This window comes from Barbus barbus, assembly GCF_936440315.1.
Source record: "Barbus barbus genome assembly, chromosome: 7".
Taxonomy (NCBI): Eukaryota; Metazoa; Chordata; class Actinopteri; order Cypriniformes; family Cyprinidae; genus Barbus; species Barbus barbus.
Genome location: NC_136735.1, coordinates 13,082,279 through 13,110,049, shown reverse-complemented (window position 1 = coordinate 13,110,049; position 27,771 = coordinate 13,082,279). Strand labels below are relative to the sequence as shown.

The window sequence follows — 27,771 nt, the reverse complement described above, 5'->3', positions numbered from 1 at the left end:
GAAACATACTGATAAGATTGGCAAGGGATATTTGATTTTTATAATCTTCTTTATACTAACAATATGGTCAAGACATTAAATATACAGGTTTTATTCTTGGTCCTACAAGAAAGACTTTACAGCTGTAATGTTCAGATTTTTTCCAAAAAAAAAAAAAAAAAAAGTGTATACCTAAAGGAGCGTCCTCGGCTCCGGTACTGGCTGGAACGGTTGAGATGAAAGACAGAAGAGCTCACAAAGCCACAATGCCAGCCTGTGCTCCAAGTGCATACTGGGAAGGTGTTGGACAAAAGGCACAGAGCCTCACAACAGCCAAACTAGAGAGATGACATTAAGTACAGAGATTAGATCTTGGGTTCAAATAAGAGCAGCTGTTTGTTACTTCTGTACCACCAAACAGAAGCGTTTCCAACCACACAGAAACCCACAGAGGGCTTTTATTTTTTATTTTTTTATGCTTCTTTTCATCATGGTACTTCAAGAAAAAGTAAGAGATAACTCAAGACAAAATTAATCATAACAAACAATAATGTACAGTAATGTAACAATAATGTACAATAAGACGGTCCAATAAAAGTAAATATTTTATAAGAATTTGACTCAGAAGGTTAAGGCACTCACAGTCATGGCTCTGGAAGTGGAGGAGGTGAGACCGTGGGAGATGGCAGTGATGACCCGAGACAGGTTGTTCTCCACAGTAACATCCGGTGCACTCTGACCCAGATTGTAGCCACGGTATGTTCTGAAGTGAGGCACATCATATAAAAAATTTGATTTAAGCCAAGTGCACAACCATTCAAAACTATAAAGTCAGTAAGAAGTCTCTTATGCTCACCAAGGCTGCTGTAAATTACAGTAATACTGTGAAATATTAGCAGTAAAAAAGTAATATTGTCTAATATTCTTACAATTTAAAACAACTGTTTTGTATTATAATTTATGGTCAAATTTAATGTAATTTATTCCTGTGATATCAAAGCTGAATTTTCAGGAGCCATTACTCTAGGCTTCAGCGTCTCATGAAACCATTCTAATATGCTCATTTGCTACTCAAGAAACATTACTTATTATTTTCCATGTTGAAAACAGATGTGCTGCTTAATATTTTTGTGGAAATTGTGATGCATGTTTTTTCAGGATTCTTGATGAACAGCATTTATTTGAATTAGAAATCTTTTGTAATATTATATTTACGTCATTTCTTTCAAAACAATAAATAAAGAAATACAAGTGTAGCTTTCACTTGTATTTATTTATTGTTTTGAAAGAAATGACGTAAATATATTATTTAAATACATTGAAGAATGGCTGTAGTGTACCGTGTAATAGTGCTGACAGTGAACTGTGATGGAGGCTGGGTCTCGTGCATTAACAGCTGCAGGTAAACGCTGCTCTGATCTCGAGCTATGGCCACAACCGGGTCTGTCTGAGCCTGGTCACAGTCATAGAACAACCTGGGCACCAACCTGAGTAAAGAAAGGTTGATCAAAATCAAGAGTGTGAGACCTGTGATGTGCAGTTAGGAGATGATGAGTCAGAGATGAAATGTCTAAATACCTGCTGATGGTGTTTGCTGCCACATGTCTCACACGCGGGTCCTCATTGCCCAGTAGATAAAGCACAACATCATTGAGAACCCTGTCCTGGAGCCTCAACAACTGATAATATGAAAAATACATTATTCAAATATTAATTACATACAACATTGATTACAAAATTAATGAAATCTAAAAAAAAATATTTATAAAATATTAATTTTATTTTTATTAGAATTATATTTTTGTAAAATATAACTATGTCATGTAACATAAATAAAATAATATAGCTGCGAGCAGCGATGACGGGCCCAAGCCGTCAGCATACGCCATCCCGGTGGCATCGATAAAACGGTGCCCAGCGAGCACACACATTACAGTAACCCTCTGGCAGTTTGGTTTTAAGGGATACGGCAATTAAAGGGTTATTCCAAACCATCAACTCTGTGAAACACACACACACAGAACAACATATAAAACTTTAAATTCTGTGAAAATATATTTTTCATTGGTAGTTGATGTTAGTTAATGCATTTACTAATGCTAACAAATGAGAAATTATTATAGTTACCAAAGGTTTTAATGATTTATAAGCATTTTTTAATGATTTATTTTTCCATTAACTAACATGAATAATTTATTCTAACACAAATGAATAAAGTAAAACATATATTGTTAATATTTAATGTTATTTGTGAATTAACCAATGTTAAAAACAACATTATTTAACTGTTGTTAATTTACATCATTAATAAATATATACCATTTAATGTTGATCAAAATCAATTCCAAAATGTGTTAATATATTATTACATTTTAAAGTTTTATCTTTTGAACATGACTATTTTTCTAATATTAAAAATATTTTGTTCATTGTAAGTTCATACTATCAATGAAGAATTAACATGCTGTAAAAAATATATTTTTCATTGTTAGTTCATGTTAATTAATGCATTCCCTACTGTTAACAAAAGAGACTTAATTATAAAGTGTTATCAAAACCTTTAATGCTTTATAAGCATTTTTTAAGGATTTTATTGAGAAGTTTAAACAGACCCTCTCTCTCTCTCTCTCTCTCTCTCCCCCTCCACACTCACTGAACTCACACAGTCAGTCACCCACCCAGTCACCCACCGCACACATTAGAAGCACAGAGACAGGAGAACTCTGATAGTTTTAATTTTCTGCTCTCCATAGTGTATTGTAAATTCATGAAATTAATCACATATCTCAGACTGTCTTGTTCTGTGTATGTAATTTTTTATGAAGTGTTTGGAAGCTGCTCTTTAAAGATAAAAAAAAAAAGTGTTCTTTTTTACTGTAACTTTAATAAATTGCCATTAAATCACCGTTCAAGATATCCTAAATCAGTCCGCAATGTAGCATCTTCAGTATCTTGGAAGCATGTGAAAAAATGTTTGGTGTGAATTTTTGGTTTCTGCTTGAAGGAGTATGAATTTGTTTACAGCCCGTTTAAAAAAAAAAAAAACACATAAAAAAAAAAAATAGCCGATTTCCTGTTGGTCGTAGCTAATGACTGTAAATTAGAAAGTTGTCCGGATTAATAAGAACAATTTATGTACCGAGTTTGGTGTCTGTAGCTATCATTATATATATATATATATATATATATATATATATATATATATATATATATATATATATATATATATATATATATATATAATCATTAATAATTATATACCATTTAATGTTGATCAATATTAATTCCAAAATGTGTTTATATATTATTACATTTTAAAGTTTATCTTTTGAACATGACTAATTTTCTAACATTAAAAAGATTAATAAATGCTTTAAAAAAATTGTTCTTTGTTAGTTCATACTATCATGGAAGAATTAACATGCTGTAAAAATATATTTTTCATTGTTAGTTCACGTTAATTAATGCATTTCCTAATGTTAAGAATTGAGACCTTATTATAAAGTGTTATCAAAATCTTTAATGATTTATAAGCATTTTTTAAAGATTTAAAAAAACAGACCCTCTCTCTCTCTTTCTCTCTCTCACCCACTGGCTCAATCCACACAGTCACTCACACAGTCACTCACACCCCACCCCACCCCCACCCCTCACTCAGCTGCAGGCTGACAGGGATCTCTCACTCAGAAGCAGTCTAAGTCTAACTCTCTGATAGTTTTCAAATTTTCTCCTCTGCATAGTGTATTGTAAATTCATAAAATTAATCACATATCCTCAGACTGTATTGTTCTGTGTATGTAATTTTTTATGAAGTGTTTGGAAGCTGCTCTTAAAAGATAAAAAAAAAAAAGAAATGATCTTTTTTACTGTAACTTTAATAAATTGCCATTAAATCATCGTTCAAGATATCCTAAATCCGTCCGCAATTTAGCATCTTCAGTATTTTGGCATCATGATAAAAAATGTTTGGTGTGATTTCCGTGTTTCTGCTTGGAGGAGTATTAATTTGTTTACAGCCCGTTTTTAAAAAAAACCCACATTAAAATAAATATAGCCGACTTCCTGTTGGTCGTAGCTAATGACTGTAAATTAGAAAGTTGTCCGGATTAATTAGAACAATTTATGTACCGAGTTTGGGGTCTGTAGCTAAAACTAACCCCCTCATTTTTGACAAAAGGTGGCGCTATAGAGTGCCTCTTCCACGCCCGTATATGAGCTTTTTCCAGTGTCTAACTATCATTAATACTCATATGTGTGTTGAGTTTCATGACATTCTAAACATGTTATCTGCCTCAAAATCACCAGAAACGAATTTTCAACTTTGACACGTTGCCATGGCAACATAATTTTAGATATCAATCTTCCCTTCACAGTTTTACATCGGCCGTGTTTTGACATTATTCTGGTGAAGTTTGAAGCAAATCGAGTAAAAATAAGATGCTGAATTCAAAGCATTTTGAAAACGACACACTTCCTGCAGCCAGTTGGTGGCGCTATAACTTTCAGTCATAATAGTCACATCTATCCGATCGGCATCATACAAAGAACAAATCACTGAAGTTTGATCTACATCATACAATGTATGTGGACGTTATTAGGCATTTCCTGGGTCTCATTTTTCGCCATAACTTCATCGCCTCGCCACGGGCAAACCGTTCGACATATCAAAAATATCTTCGCAATTTAGCGTCCCCAATGTCCTGAGATCATGTTCACCGAGTTTGGTGGCAATCGTATGGAAATCCTCAGAGGAGTATATCAAATTCCAGAGCATGCGCTTTTTAAACAGCCCTGAATAGCCGACTTCCTGTTGGGCGGAGCCTAAGACATGCTGCGTGAAAGTTGTTCAGCTCAATGAGTTCTATATGTGTACCGAGTTTCATATGAATACGTGCAAGTATGTGTGAGCTATACATCAAGTTTTCTGACAATTTTCCAGGGGGCGCCGTAGAGCCCCTGTGCCACGCCCGGGTCCCAGCCTCAGCGGCGTCCTAATGGCCGCAGGTTCCAATGTGCGTGCCAATTTTCGAGAGTTTTCGGGCACGTTAAGGCCCCCAAAAGTGCCCGGATGATTGAAATAAAAAAAAAAAAAAATAAATAAATATAGCTGCAAGCAGCGATGACGGGCCCAAGCCGTCAGCATACGCCACCCCGGTGGCATCGATAAAACGGTGCCCGGTGAGCACACGCATTACAGTAACTCTCTGGCAGTTTGGTTTTAAGGGATACGGCAATTAAAGGGTTATTCCAAACCATCAACTCTGTGAAACACACACACACACAGAACAACATATAAAACTTTAAATTCTGTGAAAATATATTTTTCATTGGTAGTTGATGTTAGTCAATGCATTTACTAATGCTAACAAATGAGAAATTATTATAGTTACCAAAGCTTTTAATGATTTATAAGCATTTTTTAATTATTTATTTTTCCATTAACTAACATGAATAATTTACTAACAAAAATGAATAAAGTAAAAAATATATTGTTAATATTTAATATTATTTGTGAATTAACCAATGTTAAAAAACAACATTATTTAACTGTTGTTAGTTAACATCAACAATAATTATATACCATTTAATGTTGATCAATATTAATTCCAAAATGTGTTAATATATTATTAAATTTGAAAGTTTTATCTTTTGAGCATGACTATTTTTCTAATATTAAAAATATTTTGTTCATTGTTAGTTCATTGTAAGTTCATACTATCAATGAAGAATTAACATGCTGTAAAAAATATATTTTTCATTGTTAGTTCATGTTAATTAATGCATTCCCTACTGTTAACAAATGAGACTTAATTATAAAGTGTTATCAAAGCCTTTAATGCTTTATAAGCATTTTTTAAGGATTTTATTGAGAAGTTTAAACAGACCCTCTCTCTCTCTCTCTCTCTCTCTCTCTCCCTCCACACTCACTGAACTCACACAGTCAGTCACTCACCCAGTCACCTACCGCAAACATTAGAAGCACAGAGACAGGAGATCTCTGATAGTTTTTAAATTTTCTCCTCCGCATAGTGTATTGTAAATTCATGAAATTAATCACATATCCTCAGACTGTATTGTTCTGTGTATGTAATTTTTTATGAAGTGTTTGGAAGCTGCTCTTAAAAGAAAAAAAAAAAAAAAAAAAAAAGTGTTCTTCTTTACTGTAACTTTAATAAATTGCCATTAAATCACCGTTCAAGATATCCTAAATCCGTCCGCAATGTAGCATCTTCAGTATTTTGGAATCATGAGAAAAAATGTTTCGTGTGAATTTTTGGTTTCTGCTTGGAGGAGTATGAATTTGTTTACAGCCCGTTTAAAAAAAAAAAACACACATAAAAAAAAAAATTGCCGATTTCCTGTTGGTCGTAGCTAATGACTGTAAATTAGAAAGTTGTCCGGATTAATAAGAACAATTTATGTACCGAGTTTGGTGTCTGTAGCTATCATTATATATATAATCATTAATAATTATATACCATTTAATGTTGATCAATATTAATTCCAAAATGTGTTTATATATTATTACATTTTAAAGTTAATCTTTTGAACATGATTATTTTTCTAACATTAAAAAGATTAATAAATGCTTTAAAAAAAATTGTTCTTTGTTAGTTCATACTATCATGGAAGAATTAACATGCTGTAAAAATATATTTTTCATTGTTAGTTCACGTTAATTAATGCATTTCCTAATGTTAAGAATTGAGACCTTATTATAAAGTGTTATCAAAATCTTTAATGATTTATAAGCATTTTTTAAAGATTTTAAAAAACAGACCCTCTCTCTCTCTTTCTCTCTCTCACCCACTGCCTCAATCCACACAGTCACTCACACAGTCACTCACACCCCACCCCACCCCCACCCCTCACTCAGAGGCAGACTGGCAGGGAGCTCTCACTCAGCAGTTTAATAACTCTCTGATAGTTTTTTAATTTTCTGCTCTCCATAGTGTATTGTAAATTCATGAAATTAATCACATATCCTCAGACTGTATTGTTATGTGCATGTAATTTTTTATGAAGTGTTTGGAAGCTGCTCTTAAAAGATAAAAAAATAAAATAAATCTATTTTTTACTGTAACTTTAATAAATTGCCATTAAATCATCGTTCAAGATATCCTAAATCCGTCCGCAATTTAGCATCTTCAGTATTTTGGCATCATGAGAAAAAATGTTTGGTGTGATTTCCGTGTTTCTGTTTGGAGGAGTATGAATTTGTTTACAGCCTGTTTTTTAAAAAAACCCACATTAAAATAAATATAGCCGACTTCCTGTTGGTCGTAGCTAATGACTGTAAATTAGAAAGTTGTCCGGATTAATAAGAACAATTTATGTACCGAGTTTGGTGTCTGTAGCTAAAACTAACCCCCCCATTTTTGACAAAAGGTGGCGCTATAGAGTGCCTCTTCCACGCCCGTTTATGAGCTTTTTCCAGTGTCTAACTATCATTAAAATGGATATGTTTGTTGAGTTTCATGACATTCTAAACATGTTATCTGCCTCAAAATCACCAGAAACGAATTTTCAACTTTGACACGTTGCCATGGCAACATAATTTTAGATATCAATATTCCCTTCACCGTTTTACATCGGCCGTGTTTTGACATTATTCTGGTGAAGTTTGAAGCAAATCGAGTAAAAAGAAGATGCTGAATTCAAAGCATTTTGAAAATGACACACTTCCTGCAGCCAGTTGGTGGCGCTATAACTTTCAGTCATAACAGTCACATCTATCCGATCGGCATCATACAACGAACAAATCACTGAAGTTTGATCTACATCATACAATGTATGTGGACGTTATTAGGCATTTCCTGGGTCTCATTTTTCGCCATAACTTCATCGCCTCGCCACGGGCAAACCGTTCGACATATCAAAAATATCTTCGCAATTTAGCGTCCCCAATGTCTTGAGATCATGTTCACCGAGTTTGGTGACAATCGTATGGAAATCCTCAGAGGAGTATATCAAATTCCAGAGCATGCGCTTTTTAAACAGCCCTGAATAGCCGACTTCCTGTTGGGCGGAGCCTATGACATGCTGCGCGGAAGTTGTTCAGCTCAATGAGTTCTATATGTGTACCGAGTTTCATATGAATACGTGCAAGTATGTGTGAGCTATACATCAAGCTTTCTGACAATTTTCCAGGGGGCGCCGTAGAGCCCCTGTGCCACGCCCGGGTCCCAGCCTCAGTGGCGTCCTCATGGCCGCAGGTTCCAATGTACGTGCCAATTTTCAAGAGTTTTCAGGCATGTTAAGGCCCCCAAAAGTACCCGGATAGTCGAAATAAAAAATAATAAAAAAAAAAAAAAATATAGCTGCGAGCAGCGATGACGGGCCCAAGCCGTCAGCATACGCCACCCCCGGTGGCATCGATAAAACGGTGCCCAGCGAGCACAAGCATCACAGTAACCCTCTGGCAGTTTGGTTTTAAGGGATGCGGCAATTAAAGGGTTAATCCAAACCATCAACTCTGTGAAACACACACACACAGAACAACATATAAAACTTTAAATTCTGTGAAAATATATTTTTCATTGGTAGTTGATGTTAGTTAATGCATTTACTAATGCTAACAAATGAGAAATTATTATAGTTACCAAAGGTTTTAATGATTTATTTTTCCATTAACTAACATGAATAATTTTTTCTAACACAAATGAATAAAGTAAAAAATATATTGTTAATATTTAATGTTATTTGTGCATTCACCAATGTTAAAAAACAACATTATTTAACTGTTGTTAGTTAACATCATTAATAAATATATACCATTTAATGTTGATCAAAATCAATTCCAAAATGTGTTAATATATTATTACATTTTAAAGTTTTATCTTTTGAACATGACTATTTTTCTAATATTAAAAATATTTTGTTCATTGTTAGTTCATTGTAAGTTCATACTATCAATGAAGAATTAACATGCTGTAAAAAATATATTTTTCATTGTTAGTTCATGTTAATTAATGCATTCCCTACTGTTAACAAATGAGACTTAATTATAAAGTGTTATCAAAACCTTTAATGCTTTATAAGCATTTTTTAAGGATTTTATTGAGAAGTTTAAACAGACCCTCTCTCTCTCTCTCTCTCTCTTTCTCTCTCTCTCTCTCTCTCTCTCCCCCTCCACACTCACTGAACTCACACAGTCAGTCACCCACCGCACACATTAGGAGCGCAGTGACAGCAGATCTCTGATAGTTTTAATTTTCTGCTCTCCATAGTGTATTGTAAATTCATGAAATTAATCACATATCCTCAGACGGTCTTGTTCTGTGTATGTAATTTTTTATGAAGTGTTTGGAAGCTGCTCTTTAAAGATAAAAAAAAAAAAAAGTGTTCTTTTTTTACTGTAACTTTAATAAATTGCCATTAAATCACCGTTCAAGATATCCTAAATCGGTCCGCAATGAAGCATCTTCAGTATCTTGGAAGCATGTGAAAAAATGTTTGGTGTGAATTTTTGGTTTCTGCTTGAAGGAGTATGAATTTGTTTACAGCCCGTTTAAAAAAAAAAAAAACGCATTAAAAAAAAATAGCCGATTTCCTGTTGGTCGTAGCTAATGACTGTAAATTAGAAAGTTGTCCGGATTAATAAGAACAATTTATGTACCGAGTTTGGTGTCTGTAGCTATCATTATATATATATATAATCATTAATAATTATATACCATTTAATGTTGATCAATATTAATCCAAAATGTGTTTATATATTATTAAATTTTAAAGTTTATCTTTAGAACATGACTATTTTTCTAACATTAAAAAGATTAATAAATGCTTTAAAAAAATTGTTCTTTGTTAGTTCATACTATCATGGAAGAATTAACATGCTGTAAAAATATATTTTTCATTGTTAGTTCACGTTAATTAATGCATTTCCTAATGTTAAGAATTGAGACCTTATTATAAAGTGTTATCAAAATCTTTAATGATTTATAAGCATTTTTTAAAGATTTTAAAAAACAGACCCTCTCTCTCTTTCTCTCTCTCACCCACTGCCTCAATCCACACAGTCACTCACACAGTCACTCACACCCCACCCCCACCCCCACCCCACCCATCACTCAGCTGCAGGCTGACAGGACCTCTCACTCAGAGGCAGGCTGGCAGGGAGCTCTAACTCAAAAGCAGCTCTGATAGTTTTTTAATTTTCTCCTCTCCATAGTGTATTGTAAATTCATGAAATTAATCACATATCCTCAGACTGTATTGTTCTGTGTATGTAATTTTTTATGAAGTGTTTGGAAGCTGCTCTTAAAAGATAAGATCTTTTTTACTGTAACTTTAATAAATTGCCATTAAATCATCGTTCAAGATATCCTAAATCCGTCCGCAATTTAGCATCTTCAGTATTTTGGCATCATGATAAAAAATGTTTGGTGTGATTTCCGTGTTTCTGCTTGGAGGAGTATTAATTTGTTTACAGCCCGTTTTTAAAAAAAACCCACATTAAAATAAATATAGCCGACTTCCTGTTGGTCGTAGCTAATGACTGTAAATTAGAAAGTTGTCCGGATTAATTAGAACAATTTATGTACCGAGTTTGGGGTCTGTAGCTAAAACTAACCCCCTCATTTTTGACAAAAGGTGGCGCTATAGAGTGCCTCTTCCACGCCCGTTTATGAGCTTTTTCCAGTGTCTAACTATCATTAATACTCATATGTGTGTTGAGTTTCATGACATTCTAAACATGTTATCTGCCTCAAAATCACCAGAAACGAATTTTCAACTTTGACACGTTGCCATGGCAACATAATTTTAGATATCAATATTCCCTTCACAGTTTTACATCGGCCGTGTTTTGACATTATTCTGGTGAAGTTTGAAGCAAATCGAGTAAAAATAAGATGCTGAATTCAAAGCATTTTGAAAATGACACACTTCCTGCAGCCAGTTGGTGGCGCTATAACTTTCAGTCATAATAGTCACATCTATCCGATCGGCATCATACAACGAACAAATCACTGGAGTTTGATCTACATCATACAATGTATGTGGACGTTATTAGGCATTTCCTGGGTCTCATTTTTCGCCATAACTTCATCGCCTCGCCACGGGCAAACCGTTCGACATATCAAAAATATCTTCGCAATTTAGCATCCCCAATGTCTTGAGATCATGTTCACCGAGTTTGGTGGCAATCGTATGGAAATCCTCAGAGGAGTATATCAAATTCCAGAACATGCGCTTTTTAAACAGCCCTGAATAGCCGACTTCCTGTTGGGCGGAGCCTATGAAATGCTGCACGGAAGTTGTTCGGCTCAATGAGTTCTATATGTGTACCGAGTTTCATATGAATACGTGCAAGTATGTGTGAGCTATACATCAAGCTTTCTGACAATTTTCCAGGGGGCGCCGTAGAGCCCCTGTGCCCCGCCCGGGTCCCAGCCTCAGCCGCGTCCTAATGGCCGCAGGTTCCAACGTGCGTGCCAATTTTCAAGAGTTTTCGGGCACGTTAAGGCCCCCAAAAGTACCCGGATAGTCGAAATAAAAAATAATAAAAAAAAAAATAATAATCCTTAGAAGAACAATAGGGCCCTGCGCCTTACTGGCTTGGGCCCTAATAATAATCCTTAGAAGAACAATAGGGCCCTGCGCCTTACTGGCTTGGGCCCTAATAATCCTTAGAAGAACAATAGGGCCCTGCGCCTTACTGGCTTGGGCCCTAATTAATTAAACAACCATATTCAGGAAGTGTGTGTGTGTTTTACATATAACATGTTGCTGAACTGGCAATATGTAAACTGAAATTTTAATTTTTGATGATTATTTTATACTTTTATTAGTTTTTTTTAGTTTTTTTACATAAAATCATATGATCATATGAAGTATATTCTTCAAAAATGTATCCTTGTGTGTTTCATGAAAAAGTAATACGAGAACAACATGAAGAGTGAATTATGACAGAAGTATTATCTTTATTATTCTTTTTAATCATTATTTAATACTAGATTAATAAAACAAATAAATAACACACAAACCATCTTAAATTGAGAAAAGAAAGAAAGATGATTTACCCCAGTATAGTGATGCTCTCCTTTGTGCAACTTCTCAGTTTTTCTCTCCAAAAAACTTACCAACCTGCCAAACACAGAAACAGCAGGTGATTTTAATAATTATATGTTTGTTATTTTTTTCCACAAAGTTCAGCAGTCATATAGTCATTATGAAATATGTGCCTTATAAAAGATTGCATCAATATGTGTTTTACAAAGTTTTCAAATACAAGTAAAGTTTGTGTCCACTTACCGGAAATCTATCTCAGCAAGCGTCTCCAAAAGCTCAGTGCGAACCAGCCAATAGGGGCAGTCCTTCAAGGTCAGCAGATCAATGAGTAGTTGCAGGCCAAGTTCACTTAGACTGCCATTGCACAACGCCATGATACAGTGCTGCAGTTGTGTAAAAACACAATATTTTAAATTCCTCTAACAGACAAACATAAACTAGCATTCTTTACATGTTTAAAATGATCCGAGGAACATGCATTTATATATATTCTCACCCTAACAGCAGCACAGGCCATTTTACATGTGACTGAAGATTCATCTTTCAGACTTCGCTGCAGCAGAGGCACAAAGTTTTCCAGTGTCACAGAGTTTCCTGAGAAAACAGAAAGACAAAGATTGTGAAGACAGGCTTCAGAGAGTGTGATTCATTAGATCGAGCTGCAGCTGTAGTTCTCACCTGTGACAGAGTGGATCTGGGACAGCCATGCCTCCGTGTTGTAGCGTGTCTTGAGGTGGATGGCTTGGATTAAACCCCCACACAGAATGGCTGTGGCTCCTCTGATCTGAGGATCCCCATGTTCAATGCACTGCAGTATATCACTGATGTACTGTTGCTCTGTTCACACAAAGACAACAAGCTCAGTTATCTAATTTGGTATCATTTCAGTTTTGAGGTCTGAAAGCTCCTTTATTTTTCCCTTTTTATTCTCCCTGCTCTTTGCTAGATCGTCATCTAATGTTTCTGTGGTCCTATTGGTTCCCAGTGTGTCCTGCCCCGCCGCGTCCTGTCTTATTTTGCTGTGGCTAAGTATTTTCCCTTACGGGGTAGTTTCTGTTTATTTTTGTTTTATTTTTGAATTATGATAAAGACTGTTGAGCTCTGCGCCTGAGTCCTTGACTCGTCCCTACCAAAAATGAGACATGTACAAAAAAAGACAGAAACTAAATAAAAGGTAATCTAAAGACAAAACAAAACATAAACAAAAATAAAAGCAAATGTAGAATTTCTAAACCAAAAAAATGGCAAGATAAAAAAAGCAATCCCAACCAAAACAAAACAAAACGAACCAAAATAAAAAATGTCAAAACAAAAAAAACAAACCAAACTAAACTGAACCAAACCAAAACAAAGCTAAACTAAACAAAAGACAAAAGGTCAGTATTTCTCTCACCGTCTGGTTGTTGTCCTTCTAGTGGCTGCAGGTAGAGTTTGTTAAAGAAGGCTTTAGGTAGAAGAGTTGCTGCTGCCCCCACACAGCTGACGGCTAACGCCTTAACGCTCACACGGACCTCATTATCAGGAACCAGCCCTACAACACACACACAGACTAATTATTTAATGAAGAAAGACACTAATGTCCAACTAGCAAACACCAACACCCAAAAGCACTTGTATGCTATTGTGACAAATACAGAATCAAGCAACACATGAGAGTAAATGTCTTATTTCCCACCATTTCTTTGGCCGGTGAGCAGGAAGGAGGCAGCCAACAGCCGGACACAGTGCACCAGAGGCTCTTCCTTTAGGTCAGTATAGTGCCCAATATCTCCTTTAATCCTAGATGGCTAAAACACATAGAATACATACAAAATATTCACATGATTTGCAGTTTAACTACTAGATCTCTGTAAAGAATCAGTGACCAACTGAGATGAACGATATTATTCATTTGGACTATAAAGATTATGTACGTTTTTACCTTGTTGTCGAGTTCTGCGGGTTCCAAAACCTCTTCCTTTGGTATGAATCGATCCACACTGCTATCAGATGATTGCCTGTTATGACCTTTTCCCTCCAGAAGATGGGGCTTACTTAAAGCTGACGACAAGAGAAAGCAGAACTGTGAGCTAAAAGGATGACTAATAAACATGTGCACTTGACACACAAGTTAGACCATTAGAGCAGGGTGTATTTCTGAGCAAGAGTACAAAATGAGCATGTACCCAGTGCTGACTGAGAGAAAGGTTCTGGTATTTTGTCAGGTGGTGGAGCTGCGCCCTCCTCCTCCTCATCCTGAAGTGTGCCAATCTGCATCCCTGAGTACTGACTCTCACTGCCGTCCAGCACCTAAACATCACACACATGATATATGATATATATTTACACATACACATTTATATACAAACACACATCAGTATATGAGACAAGACACAAGAGAATGGACCAAACTCACAAACAAGCATAAACATTCACATCAGCTCATTCATGCAAATACACACAAAGAACAGTAATAGTCAGACATGCAGTATCACTTTAGGAACTCAAATATTGCTTGATCACAACTTTCTTTTGCATAATAATATGCATGTCAAGACAATTTTGGGCCTCGCAAAAACCAAAAGTAGGGTGTTAATGGCCAGCTGCATTACCAAAACATATTGAGGATTTAATGACTCACTAGATATTAGTTTATAAATTTTAGTCTCCTAATTTGGCAGAAGGGAGCTTGTGGCCAGAGATCATAGCTTTTATCAAAACAGGGAAATGGCTTAAATTCAAACCAATGTTATTTTAGTATTATTTATTAATATTAATATTAGTGTTATTTCAGTTTTCATTTTAACTTTTAGTCATTTTGTTTTGTGCTTGTCATTTTTATTAATGTTTGTTTTCTTTAAACATTTCTATTTAGCGTTAATTTATTTCTATTTCAGTTTTAGTAATTGTAATACTTGTCAAACATTCCTAATTTAGTTTTTTATTTTTACTTATGCATTTCATCCAATACTTTTATTTTAAAAGCGATTTTTTTCAATTAACAAAAATTATTTTTAAAAGTTTTAGTTAACAATAACAACAATGATTTATGATCAAATGAAGCCCTTAAAACTGATCTGAGATCAGCGTCAGCATTGTTGGGACTAGGTTTTTAATCACTGGTCCAGAATCAGGGAAATAAAAGGCATTCGAACACCTCAGGAAAGAGGCCGTGCATGTGGGGGGTGGAGCAAATGAGGGGCGGGGTTCTATCAGGACGGGGAAGAGCAACAACAGCCTCACCCCCCGTCCTCTGCTGACCTGGTCACTACTGCTAGAGGAAGAGATGGCAGAAAAGATGGAGGAAGAAGTCGAGGTAGAGGAGGAGGAAGAGGATGGCCTGTAGAGAGATGACTCGCTGTCGGAGTGCGGGTCCGGCCCTTCTGTGGGAGTTGGGGAAGGTGGTGAATAGTTCCGATAGCGTCTGCTGGTGCTGGTGACACTTACGAGCTCGGCGCAGTCTGAAGGCGTCACGGCAGAGTCCGGCCCCTCCGTAGTCGTCTGGGAACTGTCACTAGGGGGCGATGACGACATGGCTCCCGTCAATATCTGGTTGCCTTCGGTTACTAAGTCACCGGACGTGCTGACGACCCCGGCGCCCCCGCTTGAGCTGCGACTTAGCATGTCCTCCTCGTCTTCCTCATCTGGAGTATCAGGCCCTACACCCTGCTCTGATGCACTCAGGTCCACTGAGTCTCCCGCCTGCAAGGCATGCTGGGAGGAGCGTGGCTGCTCTGTGATGATGTCAGATGTGCCAAGAGACGAAACGCCCGATGAGGAGGGAGCTTCACTAGAGCTGTCGCCACCAACCGAGGCTTGAAGAAAGTGACAGAGAAAAACAAACCATTAACCCTGCCATACATTACAAGCAATGCATTTGTTTGAATTCAAGGAGTGTGTACAAATAAAAATGAGCTTAATTTTTTTTTTTTTGAAGAAAGCGAAATTCAAGGCCATGATACCCCGGGCTACGGGAGTTTTAAGTAATTTCTAGCATGTGGCTATGTGGTTGTTAAGGTGCTCAATCAAAACAGCAAAATCCTCAAATCTACTCTAGAATAATTAGCATCCAATTTTGTGGTCAGAAACTGAAAAGGTAAAAGGTAAAACATTATAACAATTTAAAATAACTGTGACAAATTTTATGCAACCATTACTCCACTCTTCAGTGTCACATGATCCTTCAAATCCTTATGCTGATTTGGTGCACAAGAAACATTCATTCATTCATTCAGTAATGTACTTATTTATCTATTGTGCTCAATCAAAATTTCTTAATATCAATGTTGAAAACAGTTGTGTTTGCTTAATATTTGTGAAAACCATAATACATTTTTTCATGACTTTTTGATGAAGTTCAAAAGAACAACATTTTATAAAATCATAAATTCAATATTTTTATAACATTATAAAAGTATTTCATGTAACTTAATCAATTTGGTGCATCCTTGCTCAATAGAACTATTGTTAAAAAAAATCTTACTGAATTTTTGAACAATATTGTATATAACATTCTGATTCCTTAATATGACTCTGGTCCCTCTTTCAGGTTACTTTATGAGATGTTAACGCTGTTTTTTTATTTATTTTTTCATCTGTCAGGAGAAATTCACACGTCTTCCAACGTAACCGTACTCCTCTCCTCAACTTACCAGAGAACGATCCTGTGGAAACCTCTGCCCTCTCAGGGTCATCCTCCAAACCCTCTTCTTCACCTGACAACAGCTTACCTGAGCACAACACAACAAACAAGGCTTATCATTACAATACAACAAACGTTTTTCTATTTTAAACACCATTCTAAATTTCTTAGTCTAAAACTCCAACTGCACATTTAGTATCAAAACTGCTTTAATAACATGCCACAGACAGCCCTCGAAACGAACACAGAAACATGTCAGTAGGTTAGACGCAAAAGAAGGGCAGTCAAGAAGTCACCTTTCTGCTTCCTGAGGAGGAGAGGACTGCATGTTGACCCACCGGCTGTATGCAGGAAACAGGAAGTGAAGAGAGCAGAAAAAGCCCAAAAATTCAATTTTAGGGTTAGCAGAAGGAAGAAGCAGAGGATGAAGATCACATGCATCGTGAAAATTGCTGCAGTGAATTTTGAAGTAGTTATCAGTCAAACAGAATAGGCAATATTAAGAAACAGCGTGGAAAATATTAAGAGGGCTTGTCATTAGTGAGTAACAAAGATTTGAATTAAAATACAAAGAGAGAACTTTAACAATTTCAGATAATAAATCCAAACATTACAGATGATTACTCCACAAATGGAGGTTGACCGATAGTCATAGTTTTACCAAATAAATGGGTCATCGTAAAATTCTTTGTGATACTTTTTTTGCTCCATGTTCTTCTGCCTGGCCTTGCAAAATAAACTTTATGAAGTAGTTATGCACATTTTTCTCTCACCCTTTCTTGTACATTACGTAAATATTTCATATGACATCAAAATTAAAATAATAAATTTGTCAATAGTGATTTTGTATGTATAAAAATTATTTATTTGAATCATTACAAACATTATAATGAATAACTCATTACTGTTAATTTTATAATAAAGTTTGCTGATTTTTTACATTAAGGGAATCGTTTTCATTCATCTTACCGATTCTAAAAACAATCGGCCGATTAATCTGCGACTGACTACATTTTCCATTTTTAGTTATATTTTTATTTATACTTTATTTGACCCTCTAACTCTAGCACTCTCTACTCTAATTCTTTCTTTAAAAAACTTGTCCCTTTTAGACTTGCGCTATATTCATTTACTGCTTGTTTTCTTAAAATAAAAATAAAAAATAAGACTAGCTTTTTTAATTTTTCTGAATTCTACCTATTGGTTTTCTTTTTATTATACAATAAACAAAAGCAAAAAAGGCCTCTAACACTAGCTTGCTCTATTCTTTCGGTTTTCTTTTTATTTATTATATAATTTAAAAAAAAACCTTGCTACGTGTACTGCGTTAAGCTAACAGAGACTTGTTATAGCACTTGCGTATCATTGCTCTTTTGTTGATTTTGATTGCTTCCATTGTCCTCATTTGTAAGTCTCTTTGGATAAAAGAGTCTGCTAAATGACTAAATGTAAATGTAATGCAAATATAGTTATCGGTATCAGCTACTATCAGTCGATGTCTACTTATGAAAGTCGCTTACGTACCCAACACAAACCTTATTTTCTCACAGGATGCTTCTCCACTGACAGTGAAACAGAGACGACTGACCAAACTATTACGGCATGATCACTGATGAGATAAATTCAACGGACTGTATAAATGCAATATTTACCAATAAGCTCAAGAATGCTGCCACTGCGTGCGCGGCTCTCAGTCTCTTCTCTGAAGACACTGGTGTGTGATATTTTGCCACATGTGATGAGTGCGTTCAGGAGCTCAGGGGGAGGAGTGCGAAACACCTGCTGCAGAAGCTCCAGAGATGCCGTCACCACATTATGATCCCAGTGCTGCGTGTAGTGCAGGGTCAGTTCATAGACCTAAGAAACAAAGAATTCACAGCAACACACAATGAATCATAACAACATAGCAAAACTGCTGAAAATTCAGCTTTACTGAATGTAGCGAAGGAATTTCAATAAATGATTAAGGGGGAGCCAGGAAAATCCTGTTTTCCATCATACCAATAAGTCAAATCACAAGAATACAATGAGCTTTTTCAGCTCTGGTACCTGAATGAGCTGCTCAGGTGTAGGGGTGACGTCTGCCTCTTTACGAACGAGCCCAAAGCTGCCCTTCAGACTGGTGTTAGGAGCCTGCTGCTGAAGAAGAGGCATCAGGTTGCGCAACATCAGTAATACACCCAGAATCAGGTGACTGGAATGTTCCTCATCCACTGGCACAACCAAACCTGAGAGAGAGAAAACAGGAAGATGAATTAAGACATCTGAAACACACCGTTTGACCATGTTTTTCCAGTGTATGTGTTTCAGAGTGTGTGTGAGCGTCTTACTGAGCAGCACGTTGAGGAGCCAGGTGTAGAAGTAGTGTGTTCTGCGTGAGTGCTGACACACACTGACAGCCGAGCTGGCCGCTGTTCGGCGAATAGTGGGAGAACTGGACTTCAGATTGGCAACAAAGGCCTTCAGCAGCATCTACATACACATTCACAGAGTGACATCATAAGTGCCACATTCAAAGTGATTGGGATAAGAATCATTTATTGAATATGATAAGAATGTGAATGAGTAATTTAAACATGAAGTGAGATTATGAAATCATATTGTTTAATTTGCGCTACTAATTATAATACTTTATACTTTTAATACTTTGAGAATACTTTAATTAGTTTTTTTATTTTGTAAGAAAAGGACGTAAGAGAAGTCTAGGAACATTAATTAGTGTTTTCCCTTGCGAATCTGTGATCCCTCTTCTGCAACAGATTGTCATCTGAAGAGGTACATTAGTATTCAAAGTACAATTCTTCTTTAGAAATTAGTATTTCTTTTTCAAAAGTGACCTTAAAGACATGCATACTACTTCTGTTTTAATAAAAAAAAATGTTCTTTTGAACTTTCTTGAAAAAGTATTATGGTTTCCACAAAATTAAACAGCAAAACTCTTTTCAGCATAAAATCATAAAAAATCAGCATATTAGAATAATTTCTGAAGGATCATGTGACACTGAAGACTGAAGTAATGGTTGCAGGAAATTCTGAGTATTTTTGATCGAATAAATGCAGCATTGGAGAGCATAAGAGACTTCTTTCAAAAACATAAAACAATTTTACAGACCCTAAAATTTTGAAAGGTTGTGTATTGTGATTTGTCTTTGTCTCCTGTCTTTCCAAGGACCTTCACTTGACCTTGCATGTGAAATTTGTGCATTAAAGGGGTCATATGATGCGATTTCTAGTTTTCCTTTCTCTTTGGAGTGTTACAAGCTGTTTGTGCATACATAGATAAGATCCCTGAAGTTGCACAGACTATAGTCTCAAAACCAAAGAGATATTCTTTATAAAAGTTCTCTGCCATGCCCCCCTAAAACAGCTCATTCAAACACGCCCTCACATGTCTACGGCATGGTGTGGGGATATTTGCAAAACACTGCCAAATGTATATGCAAAGAAAGAAGGCGGAACTATTACTCTCGCTGTAGTATTGTTGCTGCCCCTGGCTCCCTGTCCTGGAGACGCTGTTTCGTTGTGAAAGCAAAGTACTTTGTTTGGGCTTCCAAAAGAGGATATAATCAGTATTATCAGTTATGTACCCACTGGATGCAACAAATGCCTAGTTTATAATGGGTTTTATTGTTTTTGTGTCATCGCGCTGGGATACGGCATCACAATACGGTGAGGGGGCGTAACATTTCCGTCTCACACATGAGGTATTCAGCCAATCACAACGCACTGGAAAGCTGGCCAATCAGAGCAGGCCTCACTTCTCAGAACGATGAGCTTTGTAAAAATCGACGCATTTCAGAAAGACGGGACATAGAGGAGCAAAAATAATGTACAGTATGTGGAAAATTATGTGTTTTTTTAACCTTAAACCGCATAAACACATTGCATTACACCAAATACACAAAATAATATTCTTTTTAGCAACGTTATATGACCCCTTTAATGAATTTAGCTGGATTTAAACATACGTAAACTACACTAAACTGACAAATCTCCTGTCTTTAAATGTAAATGTGTTCTTGGCAAGGGAACAGACTCTTTCCGTCTCCTACTGATGTGAGGGAGAGGAGGCTCATGGATAATTAAATCCAGTCTGAGTCACATTCCATATTGGGAAGATGATGTCACCACTGCGCATTCACGGCTTCAGACAGTGAGAGAAGATAACGTGTGGGAAATCCTGCACTGAGGTGCCAAATCACAGAATTCAGGCCAGGGGCCATGGTTAATATGGTGGTGTTGTGACATTTGAGTCAAATGATTTCCACATGAAAATCAGGTGATGTGGTTCTTTAAAGCGCAACATTCAGCTAAACCATAAAACATTGGTTACAGTGGTTTCCTTTGAGTTTTTCATTATAGTACTGAACTCACAGACTGCAGTTATTACCTTGATCTCTCCATCATTGGCAAAGTGTCCCAGGGCGGCCATGATTTTAGGAATTGAAGAAGAAAGAGTTTCCTGCACAGTCTCCTCCTGACGTTTAGTGATCCGTGTCAGACATGGCAGAAGATTCACAAGGTACGGCCTGAGGAGAACAAAAATTCATGTGTGTTTGCTGATCATTACAATTAGAAGCATGATTTTCATTTTGTAATCACTAACCCAATATCAGTTTCACTTATTCCTGAGCAGACCAATAGAAGTAATTGACTTTAAGTCAATAAGCATACCTGCATTTCTGAGGACGCACTAGGTGAGCAAGCTCAGCAAACCTCCACAAGGCTGCCCGCAGACTCCGAGAGGCAGCGTTCTGTGGAAATAAACAGAGCAGTGCTTTATTAGTGATCTGTACATTTCCCTAGAGAAAACAAGACCCCTGTACCTACGAAAACTATACAGTATGCCATTTCCAAAAACACTCTCACCTAGAAAAAACAATAAAGCATTGTTTATACCAAGAACAAAGCAAAATGAATAACAGACCAACTGTCTATTTGCACCCAAAGAAAAACAAAATATATAACCAATCAGACAATATATTCCTTGTGCTCAGAATCCTATACCAGAATTTCATGACTAAACTCTCTCTCATATGGAAGCCCGTTTCCGCCACTGAATAAAAATAAAAAAGGTTATTGCGACCTTTTATCTCACAATTCTGACTTTTTTTTTCCTCAGAATTGCGTGATATAAACTCACAATTGTGAGTTATAAAGTCAGAATTAAGTAATATAAACTCGCAATTGCAATATAAAGTCAGAATTACGATTTAGAATTATGTTTTTATTCTGTAACAATTCTGACCTTTTCTCCCGCAATTGCGAGTTTATGTCTTGCAATTCTGACTTTTTTTTCTCAGAATTGAGAGGTATAAACTCACAATTGTGAGTTATAAAGTCAGAATTACGTGATATAAACTCGCAAATGCAAGTTAAAGTCCAGTTTTGAGGGGGGGGTTGTGGACTGATATGTTCGATTTTTTCGATATGTGCGAAAAAAGTCAGAATTGCAAGATATAAATTCGCAATTCTGAGAAATAAAAAGTCAAAACAAAACAATAACCAATTGTTTATATCTCACAGTTCTGACTTTATTTCTCAGTTTATATCACGCAATTCTGAGAAAAAAAAAGGCAGAATTGTTAGATAAAAAGTCGTAATCACCTTTTTCATTTTTTTATTCAGCGGCCCAAACGGGCTTCTATACTCTCACCCTCAATATCAAATGTAAAAAAAAAAAAAAAGGGGGGGGGGGGGGGGGGGCAAGAAAAATTTGTGTTACATCCAAATCTCATAAAAAGAATACAATCTGATTCACCTTTTTAATCTCTTTGTACAGTTCAAGCTGTAGCCTTGGCAAGTTGGAATCCATCAATGCCTGCAAGAAATTATTTAATGTAAATGTACATTACATAATAATGTAATGTAACTGTAATCATCATTAGAGTCCAAATGATATATATGAGATATATCAAGTGTACATGACTTACTTTGATGATTTTGTTGAGGCACTCATCTGCCACCATCCTGACGTCAGACTCCTTGTCGTCACTGCACAACAAGAACATTTCCATAGCGATTCCGAGAAGTTTCTGGAACTCTGGAGAAGTCCTGATAAAGTCACAGTGAAAAAGTCTCAGTGGAATCACATACATTACATACACAGCTGTGACAACAATATTAGCTTGCTAACAAACTGTAGGCTAAAACTTTCAAACTAGCAGCGGCCCTGATAAAATGTGCATTATGTATATTTTGTCCCAACAAAAGCAATTTGACTTTGCCACTGATTAAGATTATAAAAGAAAAGCAGGAGACTACACATTTGAGTGTGGTCTGTTCCTTTTTAAATCCAGATGTTACTATCAGCAAATCCCTCAAACACTAACAGCTCCAAGAGAATGTCGTTGTGCAGCTGTTGTGCAGTCTAGCAATAATTCTGCTGGCCAAAAAAGTAAATGCTAACTGAAAAACAAGGTTGTGGTTACACAGTTAGGCAAAGAATGAAGCCCCTTGAGTCCGATGTAGCAAAATGAATAATAAACTTCATATTGCTACAGTGTGTATATGACCTGTACTGCTCCAGATTCAGCTCTAGTTTAGCGTTAGGATGACTGCAGCAAGGCCAGTAAAGCCAAAACAGTAGAAAATGAGCTGTTATGACTATAAGACCATTTATAAGTCAATTCTACCATTAAAATTTCCAAAAACTATGTCAAAGCCCAGGACCGTTTTCCCCAAGTTCAGCCAGGATTTCACTACATCTGTATTGTCCCTAAACTTCTGAACAGTAGTGTATATGCTGACAGTACAGTACATTCAGAAAGATCCTATCAAAAAAGTCTGCGCAGGCTTTTTACAATAAAAGTTTACAATACTCTTTAATTTACTGCCATTGTTTTTCCAAACAGATTTATTTTAAATTCAAGTGTAGTCAAGCTGAGAGAATTTGACTTCAAGCGTGCTGGCACTCACATTAAAATTTGCAAGGCCACTTGTAATAATTCAGGATTTTTAATCTTGAATACCTTCACTGAATTTACATTGTAAGGGTGAAAAAGCCTAGCCACAGCATCAACAGGCTTTTGTCAATGACTCATAAGACATGACCAAATCTGATTATCCTTAATCTGATGTGTCCGTCCATTGACTATTGCATACCTCAGCGACTGTGCCACAATGTTTTCACATATCGTCAGGCAATGAGTTACTCTGTCCTTTTTGGTTGTAGCAAGGTCTTTTTTTCTGTAAGAAAACATAATATTACTGGAAATGTCACGAAAACAAACACAAACTGAATTTATAACATTTGATTAAACACATGAATAATATCTCCAGCATATATTTTCTTCATAAGCATACACAAGAGCTGCTAATACGCAACTCAACATGAATAGAAGCAACTGAGTTGTAAATCTGACATTAATCTGTAAAGTCAGTGAGTATATTAAGTTGGGCCACAGTCAGCCAGATACTGTTTATTTTCCAATACTGATTACCTAAATCCATTAGGTTAATGTAAAATGGCTACCAATGCAGCAATAAAGCTGTTCTTCTGAACCACGGCACATATAACATCACTGTTCACTCGTGGTGATCTACAACAAATCTGAATTTATTTAAACACAACCAAATGACTTCAGCAGAGGAGCATTCAACCTTGAAAAACTAAATATGTAATAGGTTATCTATTACAGTGGTTGACGCATGATCACTTAGAGGCTTGGCAGACAGGTCCTTTAACATCTAAAATAGTACCAAACAGTTCATTTTGGGACATTTTAGAATCAGAATGATAATGAGCTTTATTGCCAGGTATGCATTTTCTTCTTATTATTTTTTTTTTGGAGACAGAAGCTCCACAGTGCAGCTTTATTAATTTTTTTACCCAGAAAAATGTCAATCTGTCATTAATTAATGCATTTTCATGAATAACAAATGCAATGAAAAGTCAACTCGGCTATTCAAATGCATCTGGTGTCTTAAATGAGGAAATCGCTTCATTTATTTACACACAATTCCAATCCAATGGGAAATTTTGCAAGATTTGAATAGATTCAATACATGGAGCTGAATATTGGCTTGAAGCAATTTGAATTTTTTTTGTATCTGATGGCATTGAGTCACGTTGAGTGGCATATGCAAGTAAAAACACGTTTTGTAAGATGATGTAAAATGAGGAGATGAACAGATTCATAGAACTACTTAATTTACACAAACATTTCTCAGTATGCGTTTTGGTTCAGCAATCAAGAATTGATTGTTTTCTACTGGGTTTTCTAGACTGTTTTAACGTGTCATGTGACTTTAAGCCCAAAACAACAACAATAACCAGCTTTATACGAGAAAGCCCTCCTGCATGTGATGACAAGATTACTACAGCGACTGTGTCAGGTGATGAAGATGAAGACGAAGAAGCAGCAGTAACATGAGCTCAGCACTCACTGTTTCTGGACGAGCTCCTCGGCCGACAGCGGGCCTTGCTGCTGCTGGAATGATTTGAGCGACTCAAACGCCTTCATCAGCTTCTCCATGGTGGCCATTTTTTCAGAAGCACTTGTCTGGATGGAGTCTGACTGGAGAGCTGGTAATATTTACAAACTCAACGCTGCAGCCAGAGTAAGAGCTCTGCTGTCGGGCGCCGAAGGGAAACTGAAGCTGTCGTCGAGGTCGCACAGTGGCCAAAACCCCCTCAAATCCGATCTAATTTCCACACACCATCCGATTATGACCGATATTCAAACCAAATAATCAGAAGGTAGTTGAAAACATTTCCAGTTCTGAAAGCCATCTTAAAGCAGGGTAAGGGGAGAGACGGTTCTGCTGTATTTCCGGGTTAATAAAACTCCTGTCAAAATTAAAGTCCTCTTTGTCATAATAAAACCTATCCACGACGACGTTTATATCTGTAGGGAGTTTGAGTGACATGAACTAATACAAGACTATCGCCAGATCAGTTACTAAAGTTAGATCTGACTTGCCTTCAATCACTGCTGTATGCAAAATGCAGGTAAAAATGAACAAACTTTACGCACCTAGTTGTGTTTTTATCTTTTCATGAAAAGTTTTAAAAGCAAAAACATTTTTTTTATTATTATTATTAGGCTATTGTTTGAATGCAAAGCATAAAGCATGTAGAACTCGTTTGCAATTATCCACCATCTTTGAAAACTGTATTCTGTCCATATAGGAAGACCAAGACAGCAGACTAATAAATCTGAATTAGGCTTCAAAATTCAAGAATCAAATATAATATAAAGGTCATTTCTAGTGTGTAATTTAGCAGGTGTGATGCTGATGTTATACTTCCATGTGAATACTTACTTTTATTCGGGAATAAAAACACAATCAGACAAAAAATCACTTACAAAAACGTTCAAATTATTTTAAATAAACAGCACGTGATTTTGAATGTTGTCAGATTAAGAAGAGGCATATTATAGGAGTATAAAATGTCTCTCTTGACTTTCATATATATTCCATTTTTCTACTGATTATTTAACTAAAAAGGCATGTATAATGCTTTCATGGCTTAAAAATAAGCATTTCATATTCATATTCACATATGGATTGTTTTTTTTTTCTTCACGTGAAAGGTCGTTCCAGTTTTCTTGGCTTGGTCGGCCAGTTAAAATCTCTGCACAATCTTCAATTCCATCTACATCATTGGGTTCTCCTGTTGCCCAGTACCTGAACATAACAGTTTTAATTAAAAGAAATCTCTATAAACTTTCTAAAACACAGAGTTTCCATATATTTTTAGAATTTTTGCTTGGGGGAAAAAAAAACTCATATAAATCAGATCTCACTCTTTGATTACTTCAGCGTTGTCCACCCATTTCCACACTCCCTCAGTAACATTTACAGAAAGGCCTATCCATATGTTTATTTGGACATTAGATATGAATTCCTGTTGCAGCCCATATGTAAAGAAATGGTTAGCACCCAGGTGGGCAAAATTATTTGAAACCAATGATAATGGTACATATTGTACAGACACAGTTATCTGAGATACCATCACATTTCATTGACTCTTAACTCTAAGGCTTGTCTCTTTTTGCACTCTCACTGACCTGTTCCTCTGGACTATTTATGATCACAAGATAAGCTCCTTTCTCAGCACAGCGGTGTCTGCTCTCATTCCACGAGAACATTGTAGCAGAGACACAATAAATATGAGAGGAAAAGTTGCTCCTTCCTGTCATGCACCCTTAAAAGATTATAGTTGTAAAAAATGACTATGTCACTGTGTATGTACAAATATGTTATGCTGAGGTGAAACTAACTACAATATTTAGACAATATTTACCTACCAACTAGTAGCAGCTTTTCTAAAGTCTGTACTATTTTCATTTGGATTTTTTCACTAGCCTGCAGCTGATCTCTCTCTATAGTCAGATTGTAGTAACGTCTATTCAGATAGTCCTGATCATCTATACACTGGTCATAGTCAGTCTTGAACTGGACAGTGTCTGTTCTGTATTAAATGCCAGAGCTATGAGACCAGCCAGCAGAATACCGAACAGCAACGCCAGGCACACAACCACCACTTTGCAGAACACTGAAGAGCCTAAATGAAAAAGAAAACAGGCTAGTCTACATTTATAACTGCATTATCATTCAAATGTACTATATTTTGTAGCCTACCTGTTTCCTGAGGCTCAGTCTGGTTGATTTGAGACTTTGGAGTCCTTGCAGTGAATTCTTGATTGTATGCAGCCACAGATGTGCTGCTACAGTCGACTGTGTTCGCTCTGTCTTTCCTACTGAAACTGATTCCAGTTTCAATCCTACCTGTGTAAAAAGCAGCCTGCAGTTTCAAACTTCATGGCTATTTGGGTAGATATATGCTGTATGCATCTGATCAGCTGTTTGTTAATATTAAAACATTTACAATGGCAGAAATATGTACATAAATGTACAATAAGCAGAAATGCTCAGTGATAATAGCTGCTTAAAACTACTTGTCTACAGTTTTGGTTGCTCTGTTTTGATTTCACATTAAAACAATTGTAAAGTCACTACATTGTAGACCAATATATAATAATTAATTGATAAACAAATCAGATATACTCACTGTGTGATATACTCACTTTTCTTTATAGGACACCTACTTACACTATAAAATTATCTTTACTTCCTCCTCGCAGGAATAGATTAGTAGCTGTACTAACTGGGTTTTGTTTTCTTTCACACTAAACTACAACAAAGTT

The 27,771-nt window shown here is 36.1% G+C and overlaps 1 protein-coding gene across 3 annotated transcripts in view; it reads right to left on the bottom strand.

The window, feature by feature from the left end:
* Positions 1–25,380, bottom strand: part of LOC306873305 (huntingtin-like) — a 55,622-nt gene extending 30,242 nt beyond the window's left edge. For 2 of the 3 annotated variants that reach the window (XM_079422499.1, XM_079422500.1), the window contains exons 1-24: positions 25,004–25,380; positions 23,720–23,803; positions 22,549–22,669; positions 22,377–22,436; positions 21,290–21,369; positions 21,006–21,144; positions 18,946–19,087; positions 18,665–18,843; positions 18,268–18,472; positions 16,912–16,956; positions 16,626–16,703; positions 15,421–15,788; positions 14,160–14,283; positions 13,916–14,034; positions 13,670–13,781; positions 13,388–13,525; positions 12,673–12,831; positions 12,491–12,588; positions 12,238–12,377; positions 12,006–12,069; positions 1,558–1,658; positions 1,320–1,466; positions 622–742; positions 172–317 (exon numbers count right to left, since the gene is read on the bottom strand). In XM_079422499.1, the coding sequence (XP_079278625.1) occupies positions 172–317; positions 622–742; positions 1,320–1,466; positions 1,558–1,658; positions 12,006–12,069; positions 12,238–12,377; positions 12,491–12,588; positions 12,673–12,831; positions 13,388–13,525; positions 13,670–13,781; positions 13,916–14,034; positions 14,160–14,283; positions 15,421–15,788; positions 16,626–16,703; positions 16,912–16,956; positions 18,268–18,472; positions 18,665–18,843; positions 18,946–19,087; positions 21,006–21,144; positions 21,290–21,369; positions 22,377–22,436; positions 22,549–22,669; positions 23,720–23,803; positions 25,004–25,101 (3,068 nt within the window). In that variant the 5' untranslated portion in view covers positions 25,102–25,380. The remainder of the gene's footprint in view (positions 1–171; positions 318–621; positions 743–1,319; positions 1,467–1,557; positions 1,659–12,005; positions 12,070–12,237; positions 12,378–12,490; positions 12,589–12,672; positions 12,832–13,387; positions 13,526–13,669; positions 13,782–13,915; positions 14,035–14,159; positions 14,284–15,420; positions 15,789–16,625; positions 16,704–16,911; positions 16,957–18,267; positions 18,473–18,664; positions 18,844–18,945; positions 19,088–21,005; positions 21,145–21,289; positions 21,370–22,376; positions 22,437–22,548; positions 22,670–23,719; positions 23,804–25,003) is intronic. The other variant, XM_079422501.1, reaches the window with a different exon arrangement.
* Between the last annotated feature and the right edge of the window lie 2,391 nt (positions 25,381–27,771).